This window comes from Entelurus aequoreus, linkage group LG09 (assembly GCF_033978785.1).
Source record: "Entelurus aequoreus isolate RoL-2023_Sb linkage group LG09, RoL_Eaeq_v1.1, whole genome shotgun sequence".
Taxonomy (NCBI): Eukaryota; Metazoa; Chordata; class Actinopteri; order Syngnathiformes; family Syngnathidae; genus Entelurus; species Entelurus aequoreus.
The window spans coordinates 4,522,510-4,542,628 of NC_084739.1; the positions used below are offsets into that span (position 1 = coordinate 4,522,510).

Below are 20,119 nucleotides of genomic sequence, written 5' to 3' on the forward strand. Positions count from 1 at the left end.
AAACATATATATGTTGACAAAACAGTCTTAAATAGCCTACAACTAAATGTTTGTAAACATATATATGTTGACTAAACAGTCATAGCCTACAATTAAATGTTTGTAAACATATATATGTTGACAAAACAGTCTTAAATAGCCTACAACTAAATGTTTGTAAACCTATTATGTTGACTAAAGTCATAGCCTACAATTAAATGTTTGTAAACGTATATATGTTGACAAAACAGTCTTAAATAGCCTACAACTAAATGTTTGTAAACATATATATGTTGACAAAACAGTCTTAAATAGCCTACAACTAAATGTTTGTAAACATATATATGTTGACTAAACAGTCATAGCCTACAATTAAATGTTTGTAAACATATATATGTTGACAAAACAGTCTTAAATAGCCTACAACTAAATGTTTGTAAACATATATGTTGACAAAACAGTCTTAAATAGCCTACAACTAAATGTTTGTAAACATATATATGTTGACTAAACAGTCTTAAATAGCCTACAACTAAATGTTTGTAAACATATATATGTTGACAAAACAGTGTCTCCAATGAAATGTAAACACTGGCTGTGCAGCCTCCAGCAGGTAGGTGGCGCTGTAGCAAAAAGCGGGTCTAGAAGCGCCAGACACGTTCTTCCCGTAGTGGACGTTCAGCGCCGTGTTACCGCAAGTGTCCAGCAGAGGGAGACATTTCCTTCAACATTTATTAGCTGAGAGGAACGTACACAGAATCAGAAATACTTTGCCAATCCTCGAGGGGAATTGACTTGTGAGTAAGACTCGTACCTGAAGAACTCTGAATAGCAAATGGACTACAAACAGGCAAACCAAAAGAGTAAAAGATCTTCTCAATGATACAAAAATAAACTTAGCTGTAGAGTTTTTGTGCAGATATACTAAACACTTGAGAAATGGCAGCAACTTTAACAGTTCAGTAACTTGAGTAAAAGCATCATGGGCGTAAAAGTAGTATACACATACTTTGTCATATTACGTACATGTTTGGGCCCTAATAGTATACACATACTTTGTCATATTATGTACATGTTTGGGCCCTAATAGTATACACATACTTTGTCATATAATGTACATGTTTGGGCCCTAATAGTATACACATACTTTGTCATATAATGTACATGTTTGGGCCCTAATAGTATACACATACTTTGTCATATTATGTACATGTTTGGGCCCTAATAGTTCTTTGAAAATTTCTGTTGGTGTTAAAAATATAAAACGTGTCAACTTTTGAACCGCATGAACAAAAGTATGAAGAATGTGACATCTTATAAATAGCAAGATGTCAATCATGTTGCCTTGCATTCTGTCAGAAAGGTGTTGCCATGGTAACAATGGTGGAAGGCTGAGTGGTGTCCAGTCTTCACTAGCTAGATGATGGCCCTGAACAGAAAGGAGATGGCGGCTCCCAGTGCCAAGCCCAGCGACAGGAAGAAGGCCATGATGGCGCCCGCCGTCTCCGCCTCGTGTTGTGCGACTTTCCTGCACACAAACAACTTGACGTCTTTCTACAATCATTCATTATGAAGTTTCCTGCACACAAACAACTTGATGTCTTTCTACAAACATTCATTATGAAGTTTCCTGCACACAAACAACTTGATGTCTTTCTACAAACATTCATTATGAAGTTTCCTGCACACAAACAACTTGATGTCTTTCTACAAACATTCATTATGAAGTTTCCTGCACACAAACAACTTGACGTCTTTCTACAATCATTCATTATGAAGTTTCCTGCACACAAACAACTTGATGTCTTTCTACAAACATTCATTATGAAGACATAAAACATGACAAAGTGGAATAAAAGAGTTGCAATGCAGAATGTGTTGACACAAATAATCATAAATCAAATCAATGCTCTTATCATTTCTTGTCACAATTAAGGCTCCAATTACATGGGACGGTGTGGCGCGTTGGTAGAGTGGCTGTGCCAGCAACCTGAGGGTTCCTGGTTCGATCCCCAGCTTCTACCAACCTCATGTCCTTGAGCAAGACATTTCACCCTTGCTACTGCTGGGTGGTGTTTAGAGCCTTGCGTGTGCGTGCGTGCGTGCGTGCGTGCGTAAAATGTGTCAAAGCACTTTGAGTACCTTGAAGGCAGAAAAGCGCCATACAAGTATAACCTATTTACTTCAATGATTACACTGTGCACATTTTGTGTGTTTGCTTTGCTAAAAAGTCATTTAGCAAACAACAACTTTCTAGTCGACAGACTAATCTGAAGATGATCTACAGATTGAAGTGTTGAAAGTTTTAAAAAAAAGAAAAAAGTGTGCCTTATTATTTTTAACCCTTTTATGAGCGGAGCCCCATTTGGATTCTCAAGAATTTTAGTGGGATTATTTTTTTAAACCGTCTTTGCCCCGAGAGGGACAAGCTGTAGAAAATGGATCAATCACCTGTTTATTGCTCCAATTACTTCACATCCAGTCTTGCATATTTTGTCTTTTTGACAAATAAAAGTGTTCTTTGACATGGAAATGTCTACAAATGTAAAATGATAAAATCCAAGGAGGAAGTGAAGTTGATCTGGAGAAGAGTTGGAAGAGAACCTCCACATCTTCTAATCTTATTTGCACACAAATAAACACCATCAAGTTGCAACTGACTCAATAAAACTACATGTTCCTCTGGATGGACTTGATGATGAACATGCCAGTGTGGAGGTTCCTGCTAGTGAACATGTCAGTGTGGAGGTTCCTGCTAGTGAACATGTCAGTGTGGAGGTTCCTGCTAGTGAACATGTCAGTGTGGAGGTTCCTGCTAGTGAACATGCCAGTGTGGAGGTTCCTGCTAGTGAACATGTCAGTGTGGAGGTTCCTGCTAGTGAACATGTCAGTGTGGAGGTTCCTGCTAGTGAATGTCGTAGAATTTCTGACCTTTTGACCTATATTACTTGTCTATTAGGAATGTCCGCTCATTTTCAATTCTCTTCTATTTTGTGCCATTGAATGGACCAGTTGTGGGACAAAGGTGAATATGGAGTTATGCCAACCTGTCTACAGAATGTTTAGATTTTCCAAATATGACTAAGAGATACAAAGTTGTTTTGGAACAGACAAACCAAAACAAAACAATCATGACGCACGAGATAACAAACAGTGACGCACAAGAGACATATAAAAAATGTCAGAAGACCGGAACTAGGAAGTGATTTTGGCTTGTGTGTGTCTTGTTTACTCCGGAGTAACATGTGGTCTGTCTGCACGGCCAACTTAATTCAACCTGCACTTCTGATAATGGGTAAATACATTTGTTGTACTAAACTACTTCTGTTGCCTGCTTAAGCTTCGGACAATCCACTACACAAATTGGCGTCACGAACAGGATGGCCCAGAAGCTACAGGTCGACAGCCGCTCCCGCTCTCTCAGTCAGGCAGACAGTGTGTTGCACGCGCGCATCACAAGGTAAGCAGTTTGCTTTAAAGTGTAAACATTTTCTGCCTGGAGAGAGCCGGATCGATAAGACTAATTGCTGAATCTATTTTTGATAAAAGATAGGTTTAGTCAGGTTCTCCAAAAACAACCTGGAATGGGGTAAATTATGGTTGGATTGAGTTGTTTTATATGTGATCATTTGTCTGTGTGTTTGTTGGAAACTTGTGATTTCTTGTTTTTAACATAAGGGGATTGTTATTAGAATTTTGGTGGTTTGGAGTGTAGAAGCACAGACGATGTGAGACGAAACATTTCTTTTAACCTCTTCATCCTCTGTCGTTGTTGGCAGAGGATGCTTCTTTCTGCAAGTGCATCAGATTAGTCAGAGTTGGATACAGCTAAATTATAGGCAAGATTTGCTAACTGGTGTGACATTGACCCATATAAATGATAAATAAATGGGTTGTACTTGTATAGCGCTTTTCTACCTTCAAGGTACTCAAAGCGCTTTGACAGTATTTCCACATTTACCCATTCACACACTGATGGCGGGAGCTGCCATGCAAGGCGCTAACCAACAGCCATCAGAGGCAAAGGGTGAAGTGTCTTGCCCAAGGACACAACGGACGTGACTAGGAAGGTAGAAGGTGGGAATTGAACCCCAGTAACCAGCAACACTCCGATTGCTGGCACAGCCACTCTACCAACTTCGCCACGCCGTCCCTATATATAAAATTGATACGTCTGTGAAAGTGCGAGACACCTGTCTATGTGGAAACTGCAGCGGTCCCTAGTCCTTGTGACTCAGCGTGTAAAAAAGCCTCATATTAGGTGACCATTCAGTGACTCCGGTAAAGGAGATCAACTGAGCCAAGTTGTCACGAATCTGTTTAATGGCTGCAGAATAGACAGGTGGCGTCTCGGGCTCCATATGGTAGAGCTTTGGTGAAACTTGGTGAAACTGTATGGGACTGACCAGACACGATGTCTGTAGGATTTTTGGGTGATTCCTAGTGATTCTATGGCGCCTTAGGCCAGTGATCCGTGTTGGTCAGGAAGGATAACGCAGGTGCTGCTCCAATGAAACGGGTCAATCGCCGTTTTATGAGCAATGATGGAACCTGGTTTTTGTGATATGAGACGGCCGATTCCACAAAAGCACGCGTGCATTAGTTGTTTATATTTGTCCGGACATGGGGTGGTATTGTCATTTATAAATGTGTGTGTATAATGATGAATGCTGAAATGTGTGTGTATTGAGTGAGTCAGTTTATGTTGGTACATTTAGATATATGCGTAATTTAATAACTTTTGTGTAGCACCTGGTTTCTTATCTGGTTTAATTCCCCCCCCTTCCCTTCACGCTTTTTCTCACAGCCCCGCTATCTGTAAAAGTTGGGAAATTGTCCAAAATGTGTGTGCTTGTGAGAAAATAGACAAAGTTATGTACAGAAAACATATGAGTGAATGATCCATCCATATAATTATCTTCTTCCGCTTATCAAGAGGTTGGATCGCGGAGGCAGCAGCCTAAGCAGGGAAGCCCAGTACTCCCCCTCTTTGGCGCTGCGAGCGAATTCCAGTCATTTGAATTTGTTTTTAACTGTGCTGGTGATTGTGACTGTGTGATATTATAGTTGTAAGAAGGCATTGAAACTATAAATACGGAAAAAAGGCACTCGCTCTCTGGTAAATTCTCTGTGTGTGAGTGCGTGTGTGACGCATATAAAAAAAAGGAGTCTCAGTTGGGAGACATTTTGAGATAAGAGTGTGTCATTGTGACGAGGCTGTGTGAGTGACAGCTGCACGAAACGTGGTTCGAAGAGGTGTGACACAGCTAGGTTAGCATTGAGCTAGGTTAGCATTGAGCTAGGTTAGCATTGAGTTAGCATAGCATTTGATTAGTTTAGCATTGAGCTAGGTTTAAAGAATAAATAAATAAATAATAAAAAAACTATATATAAATATATATAGTGGACAGCTGTACTCAATCTGAAGAGAAGGCTGACAGGTTGGTTTTGATAATAGGAAAAATAAAATATACTGTATATGAATAAATAAACATTTAAATATCAATACATACATTTGGACTGGGACATTTAAGCATTGTTAAATTCATTAGTCATTAATTATGTGTGTAATATACTGTATTGAACAGCCCTGTTGCTTATCTGATCCATCCAGTTCCTGTGTGGAAGTTGAGACAAACACACACACACACACACACACATCATGGATTAGAACACATTGTAGCTTTGAATTAATAATGATATAGCAAACACATTAAATACAATTGAATTAAATTTAATAAAGGTAAAATGATTATTTAATTATATTGACATTTTAATTATTTCAAGAATAATCACGATGAAGTAACATTTTAATTTATATTCTAAAACTTCTAAAAAACATCTGTGCAAACTGTGAAACATGTAGTCTGAAGAAGTACAGATAAGAGTCGCCAACACTCTGCGCCATAGTCAAAACAAAACGTAAAGAAGCGTTAAACAAATTCTAATCAGAAGGAAGACAGACCAACATATGAGAACTTAAGTAAACAGACAGTAGGTAAACCAGAAATAATAATGTAAATAAATAACCAAGAAAGCAAATTTCTATGTGACATTGGTGCATGTAGAATTACATGTAGAGAATAAAACTAAATGGAAATAAGTGTCTGCAAGATGAGCATGACGTCATGAATTGTGCTCGGGTTAGTAATAGATAGACAGATAACACGTTATTGATTCCTTCAGGAGAGTTCCCTCAGGAAGAAGAAGTAAAAAGTAAACAGTAACTAATAAGGGTATAAATGGAAACAAAATAGAAAAATATCACAATGAGAATAAAAATAGAACAGTAAAATAAGAGAAACTAGGCATTAATGACCATGATATAAAAAAGTATTGCACTGTTATTGTTTTGCATTCCCTGTCATCCTAGCCCCCCAAAGAGGAGTTGTACAGTCTAATGATGTGTGGGACAAAGGATTTTTATAGGCTAAACCAGTAGTTCTCAAAGGAGGGTATGGTGTTTCCGCCCGGACAAAAAGGGGGGGTACCTGAGATTTTAAATATTCTAAAAAAGCGACAATTCAAAATCCTTTATAAATATAATTATAGAATAATACTTCAGCAAAATAAATATTTAGAATTAAGTTCACGAGCCCAGATGGATCTCTATTACCATATCCAAAGAAGGTTGATGATTGATTATATGTATAGAAATCTTTATTATAATTTAATCACTTGTTTAATTTTTAAAACGTTTCAGTTATTCTTATATTTTTTTTGTTGTCCAAATAAGTCAAGTAAGACCACAACAAATGAGCAATATGTTGCACTGTTATACAATTTAATAAATCAGAAATTGATGACATTATGCTGTATTTTATTTCTTTATTTTACTGAAAAAAAAAAAAAAAGCTTGAAAACCACTGCCCTAAATCATATCTAAAGCTAAAATTATTTTATAAGACTGATTATTTTGGATTATTGTGTTCGTATTGTGAGAGAAGGAGAGAAAGTGAGAGAGAGAGGAAGAGAGAGCAGGTGAAAAAACAGATTGAGGGTGAAGAGGATGGTTTGAGAAAATATGGGAAAAGGATGTTTATAACCTTACGTTACGTGAATGGTTTCTAGGAGAACAGAAAATAGAAACATTGTGTGAAGTGTAAGGAAGAGATGGATACAGGATGTTGTTTGGAAAGGAAAACGAAAGTGAAGAAAAGATGAGAAAGTGACAAATGAAGGTATTCGTAAATGGTATGCTGTTGATTGTGGTTAGCTGCAAGTTTGTTTAATTGTTTGAGTGAAATGGGAAGAAAACAATAGGAATAATTACATGCAAAATGGAATAAAACTATGAGTGCGATAGATAATGAATGAATTTGGTCATATAATCAACCATCAACCAATTTGTGTGAGCAGTTTACCAGTACAGATTCGACATATTAACAATCATACACATTTACACACAGAAAGAAAAGAAAAGAAAAAGAATGACCGAAAAAGGAATAGGCGGAAGCCAAAGCTTATATTGGCCTATGTTATACATTCACTGGACATTAAATTACCTGGAACATCAACGTTAAAAGATGAAAGTATTTGTTACTATATTTTATAATGTTCAAAAAACTTGACTTTTCAAGGGTCTCTTAAACCATAACAAAAAACTACATGTGTTCAGCTCATCACTGAGGATGGTACATCATTTAACTCCTAGAACTGAATTACATTTGTATTTGTATTTTTATTTTACTTAACCTATTTCAAAAATCAATATCCCCCGTAAATGATAGTTTTCTCCTCATAATGTAAATAAGCTAAGAATACAAACTGGAAGGCTGTTGTTCTTTACTCGGAAACATAATTGCCATTGTTTTAAAAATAGATTATCTGAACATTTAACACATTATGACTTATAAATAATGGATTGTATGATCATAATAATAATGTTTTGTGTATTATTGAAATGAGCCTTTTAAGTTTAAGTTTGGGTCTATATTTCTTCTATAAACATTTCCCCAAACTTCAAAACAATATTACATATGGAAAAATAAATGAATAATATAACATATGAAGACAGTTCTTATTCAGCATGTGTTTTACTTTATACAGAATAGCAATGGATTTGGAGATGTTTCTTTAATATGTTCAATATGTGGCTTCCAACATATTAATGATCAATTATTATTCTCAAGAAGTTAGTTCATATACTCTGTCAAGTTACTCTTTCTGGTAAAGATTTAGTCTTATTAATTTCTACATATTGAGATGTATTACTCAAAACAACTACTTAACCACTATTGTGAAACACTTTTAATTTATGAGAGTATTGGGATAGGATTGAGGAAGATGTCTGTTGTGGTGGTGGTTAGTTTGGAAATCAATTTAATAAAAGTAAGTTTAAGTCGGGTAACTTTAAAGTGTAGTCTGACATTTTTAGTGTGGAGTAATTTATATTTTTAATTGGACATTGCATTCCACCATACATCTGGGAGGTGGCCTTGTGAGGTGTTTGTGCTGCGATATCAGGACAGCTGGCACAAAACAATGTGTGTGTGTGCATGTTGTGACTAGTGTGAAAGAGAAGATGGAAAAACGAGAATAAAAAACATTCTGCCTGTAGCATGACGTACAGCTTGCTCGCGCCTACTGATAGACAAATGATAGTTTAAATTAACTTATAGATAATCTTTAAGTGAATTAAAAGGGTACTTAAATACACATGAAGTAGTACGTATAATCTTTGAATTAAAGGCCTACTGAAAGCCACTACTACCGACCACGCAGTCTGATAGTTTATATATCAATGATGAAATCTTAACATTATAACACATGCCAATACGGCCGGGTTAACTTATAAAGTGACATTTTAAATTTGCCGCTAAACTTCCGGTTCGAAACGCCTCTGAGGATGACGTATGCGCGTGACGTAGCCCGGCGAACACGGGTATGCCTTCCACATTGAAGTCGATACGAAAAAGCTCTGTTTTCATTTCATAATTCCACAGTATTCTGGACATCTGTGTTCGTGAATCTGTTTCAATCATGTTCATTGCATTATGGAGAAGGAAGCCAAGCAAGCAAAGAAGAAAGTTGTCGGTGCGAAATGGACGTATTTTTCGAACGTAGTCAGCAACAACAGTACACAGCCGGCGCTTCTTTGTTTACATTCCCGAAAGATGCAGTCAAGATGGAAGAACTCGGATAACAGAGACTCTAACCAGGAGGACTTTTGATTTGGATACACAGACGCCTGTAGAGAACTGGGACAACACAGACTCTTACCAGGATTACTTTGATTTGGATGACAAAGACGCAGACGTGCTACTGTGAGTATGCAGCTTTGGCTTTTTTTTGCGTATGTACGTAACTTTTTTAAAATATATAAGCTTTATGAACCTTGGGTTAGGTGAACGGTCTTTTGGGCTGAGTGATTGTGTGTGTTGATCATGTGTTTGAATTGTATTGGCGTGTTCTATGGAGCTAGGAGCTAGCAGAGGAGCTAGCATAACACGTACCGTACCTACGTGCGCGTCACGTACGTAACTTTTTAAAAATATATAAGCTTTATGAACCTTGGATTAGGTGAACGGTCTTTTGGGCTGAGTGATTGTGTGTGTTGATCATGTGTTTGAATTGTATTGGCGTGTTCTATGGAGCTAGGAGCTAGCAGAGGAGCTAGCATAACACATACCGTACCTACGTGCGCGTCACGTACGTAACTTTTTAAAAATATATAAGCTTTATGAACCTTGGGTTAGGTGAACGGTCTTTTGGGCTGAGTGATTGTGTGTGTTGATCAGGTGTTTGAATTGTATTGGCGTGTTCTATGGAGCTAGGAGCTAGCAGAGGAGCTAGGAGCTAGCATAACAAACACGCAGGTGTTATTATGCAGGATTAATTTGTGGCATATTAAATATAAGCCTGGTTGTGTTGTGGCTAATAGAGTATATATATGTCTTGTGTTTATTTACTGTTGTAGTCATTCCCAGCTGAATATCAGGTACCGTGAGTATGCAGCCTTGGCTGCTAAACATTCGATAACTTGACCGTATGTGCGCGTCACGTACGTAACTTTTTAAAAATATATAAGCTTTATGAACCTTGGGTTAAGGAAACGGTCTTTTGGGCTGAGTGATGGTGTGTGTTGATCAGGTGTTTGAATTGTATTGGCGTGTTCTATGGAGCTAGGAGCTAGCAGAGGAGCTAGGAGCTAGCATAACAAACACGCAGGTGTTTTTATGCAGGATTAATTTGTGTCATATTAAATATAAGCCTGGTTGTGTTGTGGCTAATAGAGTATATATATGTCTTGTGTTTATTTACTGTTGTAGTCATTCCCAGCTGAATATCAGGTCACCCCCGGCTCTTACAGCATCTTCCCTATCTGAATAGCTTCAACTCCCCACTAGTCCTTCACTTGCACTTTACTCATCCACAAATCTTTCATCCTCGCTCAAATTAATGGGGAAATTGTCGCTTTCTCGGTCCGAATCTCTCTCACTTCATGCGGCCATCATTGTAAACAATAGGGAACTTTGCGTATATGTTCAACTGACTACGTCACGCTACTTCCGGTAGGGGCAAGCCTTTTTTTTATCAGATACCAAAAGTTGCAATCTTTATCGTCGTTGTTCTATACTAAATCCTTTCAGCAAAAATATGGCAATATCGCGAAATGATCAAGTATGACACATAGAATAGATCTGCTATCCCCGTTTAAATAAAAAAAATTCATTTCAGTAGGCCTTTAAGGTTATTGATTAACATTTAATGGGATAGTTAAGACTGTGATTTTAAAACGTGATATGCAAAATTGAACTAACCGAGAGGATATGAAAACGATGGGTGTACATGTTTTGAGTTCCAAATTCTGGAGGAAAAAAAAAAAACCTCAACAAAACGTAAAACCATACAGACGGACTTGGGTGGTAGCCACGGTTGTGCTAGGTCAAGCGAGGGTGGAAAGGATGTGCAGCCGGGGGACTGCCAACTTCTCTGAACAAGACAAGCTCCAAAGTTGTAGCCAGAACAAGCTCACAAAAAATACAGGTGTGACAGAGGACGCCCACAGCAGGATACAAACAGACCCCTGCTGGACATAAGTGTCAACGGACAATGTTCAACACAATCTTTGAAGCATTCCTTTGTGGTCAACCTGCACACACCTTGTAATGACCTGCTTACGAACTGTGCCCTGACAATTCAACACCGCACAGAAGGAACTTCCTGATGTTGCCTGACAGCACGACATCAGCGGACAACTAATAGGGACGCCTCCCAGGAACGAATGGAAGACGGGGACTGCTCCAACTGTCCTAGCACTGGCTGACTGAGGTGCGTCCGTGTGTCCTGCCACCCAAACCGCCAAAGTGTATGATCACCAATTAGACGACTCATAATAGGAGCCTTTTGACTCTTATATATGGTGGGACTCAAGGTATGGCCGCTCATGTGAACTATCCTTACAACAATTAGAATGGTATAAGATGGACAACTAATGACCCACATTGTTCCCTCTGTCCTGCCTACGAAACCAAAAAATTCGGTCAAATGATAAAACAGGGCGTAGCTGCCGCTGATTGAACCGATACGCTAATGCCACATTTTCAATTATTTCGGTTGTCTGTTAAAAACATAGCTATTGGTTGCAATTTGGACACTCCTGCTGTAGGCTACAAAGAGCTAGCAGCTACACAACAGCTCAGCTAAAACAAAATTTAAGCATATCAAATAATTGTAGTTGCTTATTACATACACAAAGTCGCAGAGAGACAGAAGTCTGTAGAAAGTATTCAGTAACAAACGTGTCCGCATTATTAAACTTTCTACCACAGGAAACATACTGAACAAATACAGCAGTTACTGTCAGACTCTAATCCGGATTACCGTGTCTATCAGAGACATGGTTAAAACTCACAACACCTTTCATTCTAATTAATGTCCCGGGGGACACGATTACAGAAAATACAGATCGAGTGACAAATGGGGGAGGAATTATGATTTATGAAAGGGAAAACATTAAAAGTAGCTCAATTTGAGTACCGGTATGTTAAAATTAAAAACACATTTTCCTCAGAAATGTATTTCAAGGTAATTGTAGTATACCGACCGACCACAGCTAAAGACATTTTTCTTGATTCATTTTCAGACATCCTCAAACAGCATAGTATGAAAGAAGTAACGTCATGGGGGACGTTAATCTGGACTGGTTAAATAAAACACATAGAAAGAAACTTAAGGATATTATAAACGGCTTCTATATGATACAAATGATAAGCAGCCCTACTAGAATTACAATTGGATGACAAAAATCAAAGAGAACATCTGTAAATACACGAATACAAAACCAGAAAGAAGAGTGCTAAAATAAAAATAGCTTGGATTAATAAAACAATTTGGATTGTAATAAAGACATCGGGACTCAGCTCTCATAAGAGCAATTAAAACAGGTCTAAATACAGATCGTATGATTTTAAAAGTTTGGAGGAACAAAGTTACAATGTTTATGCGGAAGTCTAAGGCTGACTTTCATTTAGAATTAATCAAAGCTGCAAAAGGGAACAATAGAGAGTTATGGAAAACCAGATACAGACTTACGGAAAGAGAGCAAACAAGAAACAACACTATAACATTAAATATCAATGGCGCTACTATCGCAGACAGTCTGGACATAAGTAATAATTTTAATGAACATTTCCTCCAGTCTGTACAAACCCTGAATAAAGAGTCCCTCAAAATCAGTGCAAATAATTGTCATTTATTCAGGATGGACTCATTTTAGAAGTAACAAATGAAACAAAGTTAAAATCTTCACTGCATTATCAGACTCACGATCTAGAGATATATATATGGGTTGGACACTATCTTCCTAAAAACATATAAGGATTGTATTATTGCTCGTATAACAACAATTGATAAATAAATCAATAACGGAAAACACTTTACCTACCACGTGGAGAAACTGCTACTATGATTAAATCCATAAAGCAGGAAGTAAACAAGACATCAACAAGTACAGACCAATTAGCCTTCTCCACGTTATATCCAAAGGAATAGAACATTTGAAATTAAAAAGTGGCTTTGGAGTAATCAAGGCTGCTCACACGGTCACTAAGAGGGGCATTATGTTGACACATCAAATTAATGAGTATTATATTTATCCATGAGAGCATTTTTGTTGTAAATTGTGAGGTATGGCTGTTAAAATCTTGGTTGTTGTTACGAATGATGACAGATGTGAACAAGAGCATGTATTGTCTTTGTGTGATGATGTCAATAAGGTGTGGTTGTATTGTATGGTAAGTATGTGTCCATGAAGGGGCATTTTAGGACTTCTCTTAATTTGATTACATGCTACAGTATGATTATTTTTGATTAATTATTGATTATTATGAATGTATATATTTATTATGATTAAATAGTGTCATTATTTTATTGCTTGATTTTTGGATCCCTTTAATTTAGGTAGCCAGGGACTGCAGATGGAAAGTAGCTATTTAGATATAATCTAGTACAGAACATATCTGTTTCTGAACTTAATGTTTCTGTGCATTGTCCCATCATAGATAAACTAAATTAAATACAACTATTTAGTGAATTATTGTGGCCACAATAATTCACTAGGTGTTGTAAAATATCAAAGTACTATTGCAAAAGCGAACAGTGACCTCAAACATGACCTGTCCTCCGCCTCTGTTCTTGCTGCACTTGACTATCAGCTGCCTTTTCTTTTTCTTGGATGTTTCTGAAACTACTAATACTACTATTACTATTACTGCGACTAACACTGTCCCTGTGAGAGGGACAGAGGGGGGAGGTGAGTTTGGATTGGGTCAAGTTTGAGCGTGTTGAGGTTTTATTTAATCACCGTGCGTGACTGCTCGCCGTCTGTTCGCTGTTGCGAAAAAGCTAAGTAGCGCTCTATCTGTGTGCTTTTAATTGTTCTACAGCTTTCTTTATCACTTCTCAAACATTTTTAGTGGTACTATTTAACTTGCAAATCACCCGATCTCTGTCCCACCACCCTTTCCTCAGCTAGCTAGCTGCTAAGCTAGCGCGGAGAAAGGCAGCGCCGGTCAGTAAAAAGCTACTCCTACAGACCGCGACCACTTCCCTGAGGACAGCAGGAACTTCACTCGGTGACAGAAAACACTGTGAGTAATGTCTTCCTGCGCGTCTTGCACCATACTCACGTAGAGGTTGGCTCTGCTAGAGGGCCGTGTCCGCCAGTTAGAGCAGAGTAATGTCGTAACTTTAGATGTTGCGGACACATCTGCTAGCGTTAGCTGTAGCGAGCTAACTAGCCCAGCTTGTAGCAGTCCTAAGCGGCCTACAAGCTACGGTGTACCGGTTGAGACGCATAATAGATTTAGCTCTTTAGCTAGTCCTACACCCCAGTCTACCGGGCACCACACCTTAGTTATAGGGGACTCCATCACCCGAAACATAAAGCTTAGCAAACCAGCCACAATAAAGTGTATCCCCGGGGCCAGAGCACCTGACATTGAAGCTAATCTTAGGGAGCTAACTCGCAACAGGCCTAGTAAACACGTACGACAGGCTAATCGCACCACTAATTATGCGAATATAGTTGTACACGTTGGCTCCAATGACACTAGAATGAGACAGTCAGAGATTACAAAGAGAAACATAGCCAGGACTTGTGATCTCGCCAGAAAGATGTCCAGGCATCGAGTAATTGTCTCTGGCCCCCTGCCTGCGAGAGGCAATGATGAGAGATATAGCAGATTAGTCTCGCTTAACAAGTGGTTGGCTAGCTACTGTAGGACGCAGGGACTAACGTTTATTGATAACTGGCCCTCTTTCTGGGGCAAACCAGGCTTGCTGATGAGAGACGGCCTTCACCCTAACCAGGAAGGCGCCATCATCCTGTCTAGAAACATAGACTACTATTTAAGTCTCACTTGACTGACTACACTAGAGCAAGCCCGGTCACAGGCAATTACAATGTCTGTTAGTCCGGGTGAGGAGTCAGTTAAGCTAGAACTAGCCAGCGCCAGGCTGGATAATCCATGTACGCATAGCAATTCTCTTAGAATAATACACAATTCACATAATGTTTTTTCTGTTGTGTCGGGTGTCAGAGGTGGACATGCATTCTACTGAGGTGGCAAATTATGATATGTCCAGTCTATTGCAGCACCAAGCAAACAATCGGAAAATTCCCGTCATATCAATTCCTAGATATGGTCGAAACTATTTAAAGTGCACTACGCATAATAAACGCAACATTGTTAATATTGCCACTACGGATAATCTTAACAAAAACTCGTCAAAACAGCCCAATACCTATAATATGGGCTTTTTAAACATAAGATCATTGTCTCCCAAGGCGTTATTGGTTAATGAGGTCATTAGAGACAACAATCTTAACGTCATTGGTCTTAGCGAAACCTGGCTCAAACCGGACGAATTTTTTGCGCTCAATGAGGCATCTCCTCCTAACTATACGAATGCGCATGTTGCCCGCCCTCTTAAAAGGGGAGGGGGTGTCGCACTAATATACAATGAAAATTTCAACCTTACCCCTAACCTAAATAATAAATATAAATCGTTTGAGGTGCTTACTATGAGGTCTGTCACACCGCTACCTCTCGACCTGGCTGTTATCTACCGCCCCCCTGGGCCCTATTCGGACTTTATCAGTGAATTCTCAGAGTTCGTTGCTGATCTAGTGACGCACGCCGACAATATAATCATAATGGGGGACTTTAATATCCATATGAATACCCCATCGGACCCTCAGTGCGTGGCGCTCCAAACCATAATTGATAGCTGTGGTCTTACACAAATAATACATGAACCCACGCATCGCAACGGTAATACAATAGATCTAGTGCTTGTCAGGGGTGTCACCACCTCCAAAGTTATGATACTTCCATATCCTAAAGTAATGTCCGATCATTACCTTATAAAATTTGAAGTTTTGACTCTTTGTCAACAAGCTAATAATAATAATAACTGCTATAGCGGCCGCAACATTAATGCTGCCACAACGATGACTCTTGCTGACCTACTGCCTTCGGTAATAGCACCATTCCCAAATTATGTCGGCTCTATTGATAAACTCACTAACAACTTTGACGATGCCTTGCGCGAAATTATTGATAGTATAGCACCGCTAAAGCAAAAAAGGGCCCCTAAAAGGCGCACCCCATGGTTTACAGAAGAAATTAGAGCTCATAAATTATCATGTAGAAAACTGGAACGCAAATGGCGCGCGACTAAACTTGAGGTTTTCCATCAAGCATGGAGTGATAGTTTAATAACTTATAAACGCATGCTTACCTTAGCTAAAGCTAAATACTACTCAAATCTCATCCGCCTCAACAAAAACGATCCTAAATTTCTGTTTAGTACAGTAGCATCGCTAACCCAACAAGGGACTCCTCCCAGTAGCTCCACCCACTCGGCAGATGATTTTATGAATTTCTTTAATAAGAAAATTGAACTCATTAGAAAGGAGATTAAAGACAACGCATCCCAGCTACAACTGGGCTCTATTAACACAAATACGACTGTATATACGACGGACACTGCCCTCCAAAATAGTCTCTCTATTTTTGATGAAATAACATTAGAGGAATTATTACAGCGTGTAAGTGGGATAAAACAAACAACATGTTTACTTGACCCACTTCCTGGGAAACTTATCAAGGAACTGTTTGTATTATTAGGTCCATCAGTGTTAAATATTATAAACTTATCACTTTCCTCCGGCACTGTTCCCCTAGCATTCAAAAAAGCGGTTATTCATCCTCTGCTCAAAAGACCTAACCTCGATCCTGACCTCATGGTAAACTACCGACCGGTCTCCCACCTTCCGTTTATTTCCAAAATTCTCGAAAAAACTGTTGCACAGCAGCTAAATGAACACTTAGTGACTAACAATCTCTGTGAACCTTTTCAATCCGGTTTCAGGGCAAATCACTCTACGGAGACAGCCCTCGCAAAAATGACTAATGATCTATTGCTAACGATGGATTCTGATGCGTCATCTATGTTGCTGCTTCTTGATCTTAGCGCCGCTTTCGATACCGTCGATCATAATATTTTATTAGAGCGTATCAAAACACGTATTGGTATGTCAGACTTAGCCTTGTCTTGGTTTAACTCTTATCTTACTGACAGGATGCAGTGTGTCTCCCATAACAATGTGACCTCGGACTATGTCAAGGTAACGTGCGGAGTTCCCCAGGGTTCGGTTCTTGGCCCTGCACTCTTTAGTATTTACATGCTGCCGCTAGGTGACATCATACGCAAGTACGGTGTTAGCTTTCACTGTTATGCTGATGACACTCAACTCTACATGCCCCTAAAGCTGACCAACACGCCGGATTGTAGTCAGCTGGAGGCGTGTCTTAATGAAATTAAACAATGGATGTCCGCTAACTTTTTGCAACTCAACGCTAAGAAAACGGAAATGCTGATTATCGGTCCTGCTAGACACCAACATCTATTTAATAATACCACCTTAACATTTGACAACCAAACAATTAAACAAGGAGACTCGGTAAAGAATCTGGGTATTATCTTCGACCCAACTCTCTCGTTTGAGTCACACATTAAGAGTGTTACTAAAACGGCCTTCTTTCATCTCCGTAATATCGCTAAAATTCGTTCCATCTTGTCCACTAGCGACGCTGAGATCATTATTCATGCGTTCGTTACGTCTCGTCTCGATTACTGTAACGTATTATTTTCGGGCCTCCCTATGTCTAGCATTAAAAGATTACAGTTGGTACAAAATGCGGCTGCTAGACTTTTGACAAAAACAAGAAAGTTTGATCATATTACGCCTATACTGGCTCACTTGCACTGGCTTCCTGTGCACTTAAGATGCGACTTTAAGGTTTTACTACTTACGTATAAAATATTACACGGTTTAGCTCCAGCCTATCTCGCCGATTGTATTGTACCATATGTCCCGACAAGAAATCTGCGTTCAAAGAACTCCGGCTTATTAGTGATTCCCAGAGCCAAAAAAAAGTCTGCGGGCTATAGAGCGTTTTCTATTCGGGCTCCAGTACTCTGGAATGCCCTCCCGGTAACAGTTAGAGATGCTACCTCAGTAGAAGCATTTAAGTCCCATCTTAAAACTCATTTGTATAATCTAGCCTTTAAATAGACCCCCCCTTTTTTAGACCAGTTGATCTGCCGTTTCTTTTCTTCTCTCCTCTTCTCCCCTGTCCCTTGCGAGGGGGAGTTGCATAGGTCCGGTGGCCATGGATGAAGTGCTGGCTGTCCAGAGCCGGGACCCCGGGTGGACCACTAGCCTGTGCATCGGTTGGGGACATCTCTGCGCTGCTGACCCGTCTCCGCTCGGGATGGTTTCCTGTTGGCCCCGCTGTGGACTGGACTCCCGCTGATGTGTTGGATCCACTGTGGACTGGACTTTCACAATGTTATGTCAGACCCACTCGACATCCGTTGCTTTCGGTCTCCCCTAGAGGGGGGGGGTTACCCACATATGCGGTCCTCTCCAAGGTTTCTCATAGTCATTCACCGACGTCCCACTGGGGTGAGTTTTTCCTTGCCCGTATGTGGGCTCTGTACCGAGGATGTCGTTGTGGCTTGTACAGCCCTTTGAGACACTTGTGATTTAGGGCTATATAAATAAACATTGATTGATGATTGATTGATCAATCCGGTACAAGGATAAAGGAACGTAATGATTTAGATTGACAATTGCAGTGGTTGGCGGAAGCAACCCCAACCTCAAAGGAGGGTGCCAATTCAGTAATTAAATGTTTTGTGAATGATCTAATATCCCGACATGGTTTCCCCAAAAAAGATTAGGTCAAACAACGGCACCTATTTTAAGAAAACAGGTTAATCTTCTTCAGTCACAAGATCAGCACTTCTCAGGACCAGCAGCTTCCTAGGAAGGTGGAAAGACCATGAGACCAAAATGGTATGTTTGCAAAATGTAGAATTTGTGTGCCAGTTCCTCTGTGCAGATTTGAGGATGAAAGCAGCCACTCCAGATTCCCTTGCACTCGCTAAGAGGGGCACGGTCAAAGCCGATCCAGGACCAACACCCGATACCTGACTGGAAGGAACCGAGAGGAGAGACAACACCTTGCCAGCGATGACGAGAACGACTAAGGTTGCCAGCCAATATGTGTCCGTCGGGACTCCAGCAGCTGTGGAAGGAGGTGTCGGGAGTGCCGAAGCGGCAAGGAGGCCTTGAAGCAAGCCAAGGGCCTGGACCAAAGCCCCAATGCCCCATACTTTTTCTCAGCTTTTCCCCAATTATCGGCCAGCACGGACATGCCATTGCATAGTCTGCCCAATGGACTGAACCACACCCCAAGAAGAGACAGAGACAGACTGTTTGAGTGGATCTCTTTCTTCACCAAGGCAGCCAAAAGCCCAACGAGGTGTCGGCAGGCCACCAGCCTGAGGCACCACCGAGCCATCTATACGAGCACTAATCGAACATGGACTCATACGAAATGCAGTTGTGTGTTCAAAATCAATTGGTAATTAACAATATTGGTAACTACATTCATTGCAAATGCCGGAAAAAATATTTTTGCAAATGTCTTACAGTCATAAGTCTATATACATTCATCTATTTATGTTCAATGATGTTCATGATCAAAGTATTTGTTATTTCTTTACTAAATCAAAGGGTAGGCCACTAATTGTGTTCTGTGAGATGGTTTTACTGCAGGCTGGTAACAGCGATCGCTCTGAAGGAGGGTCATAGACGGAATTTTGGCCTCGTATAAAAACATTGAGGTTTTTGCCTCTATCTGTGGTAGAGATTTAACTTAGTGGTCTACATCAGAAATTGTTTTGGTCCAGGGTCTTAGGACCCTGGAAGGAGGGTAGGTAGTAGAATTTCTGACCTTTTGACCTATATTGCATGTCTAATAAGAATGTACGCTCATTTAATTTCTCTTCTATTCTGTGCCATTGAATGGACCAGTTGTGGGACAAAGGTGAATATGGAGTTATGCCAACCTGTCTACAGAATGTTTACATTTTCCAAATATGACTAAGAGATACGAGGTTGTTTTGGAACAGACAAACCAAAACAAAACAATCATGACGCACAAGATAACAAACAGTGACGCACAAGAGACATATAAAAAATGGCAGAAGACCGGAACTCGACAGTGATTTTGGCTTGTGTGTGTCTTGTTTGCTCCGGAGTAACATGTGGTCTGTC

The 20,119-nt window shown here is 39.6% G+C and overlaps 1 protein-coding gene across 4 annotated transcripts in view; it reads right to left on the minus strand.

Annotated features, from left to right (window-relative positions):
- Positions 1 to 722: 722 nt before the first annotated feature.
- Positions 723 to 20,119, minus strand: part of LOC133657075 (equilibrative nucleoside transporter 1-like) — a 110,526-nt gene continuing 91,129 nt past the window's right edge. For 3 of the 4 annotated variants that reach the window (XM_062057990.1, XM_062057991.1, XM_062057992.1), the window contains exons 13-14: positions 5,556 to 5,596; positions 723 to 1,507 (exon numbers count right to left, since the gene is read on the minus strand). In XM_062057990.1, coding sequence (XP_061913974.1) covers positions 1,392 to 1,507; positions 5,556 to 5,596 — 157 coding nt within the window. In that variant the 3' untranslated portion in view covers positions 723 to 1,391. The remainder of the gene's footprint in view (positions 1,508 to 5,555; positions 5,597 to 20,119) is intronic. The other variant, XM_062057993.1, reaches the window with a different exon arrangement.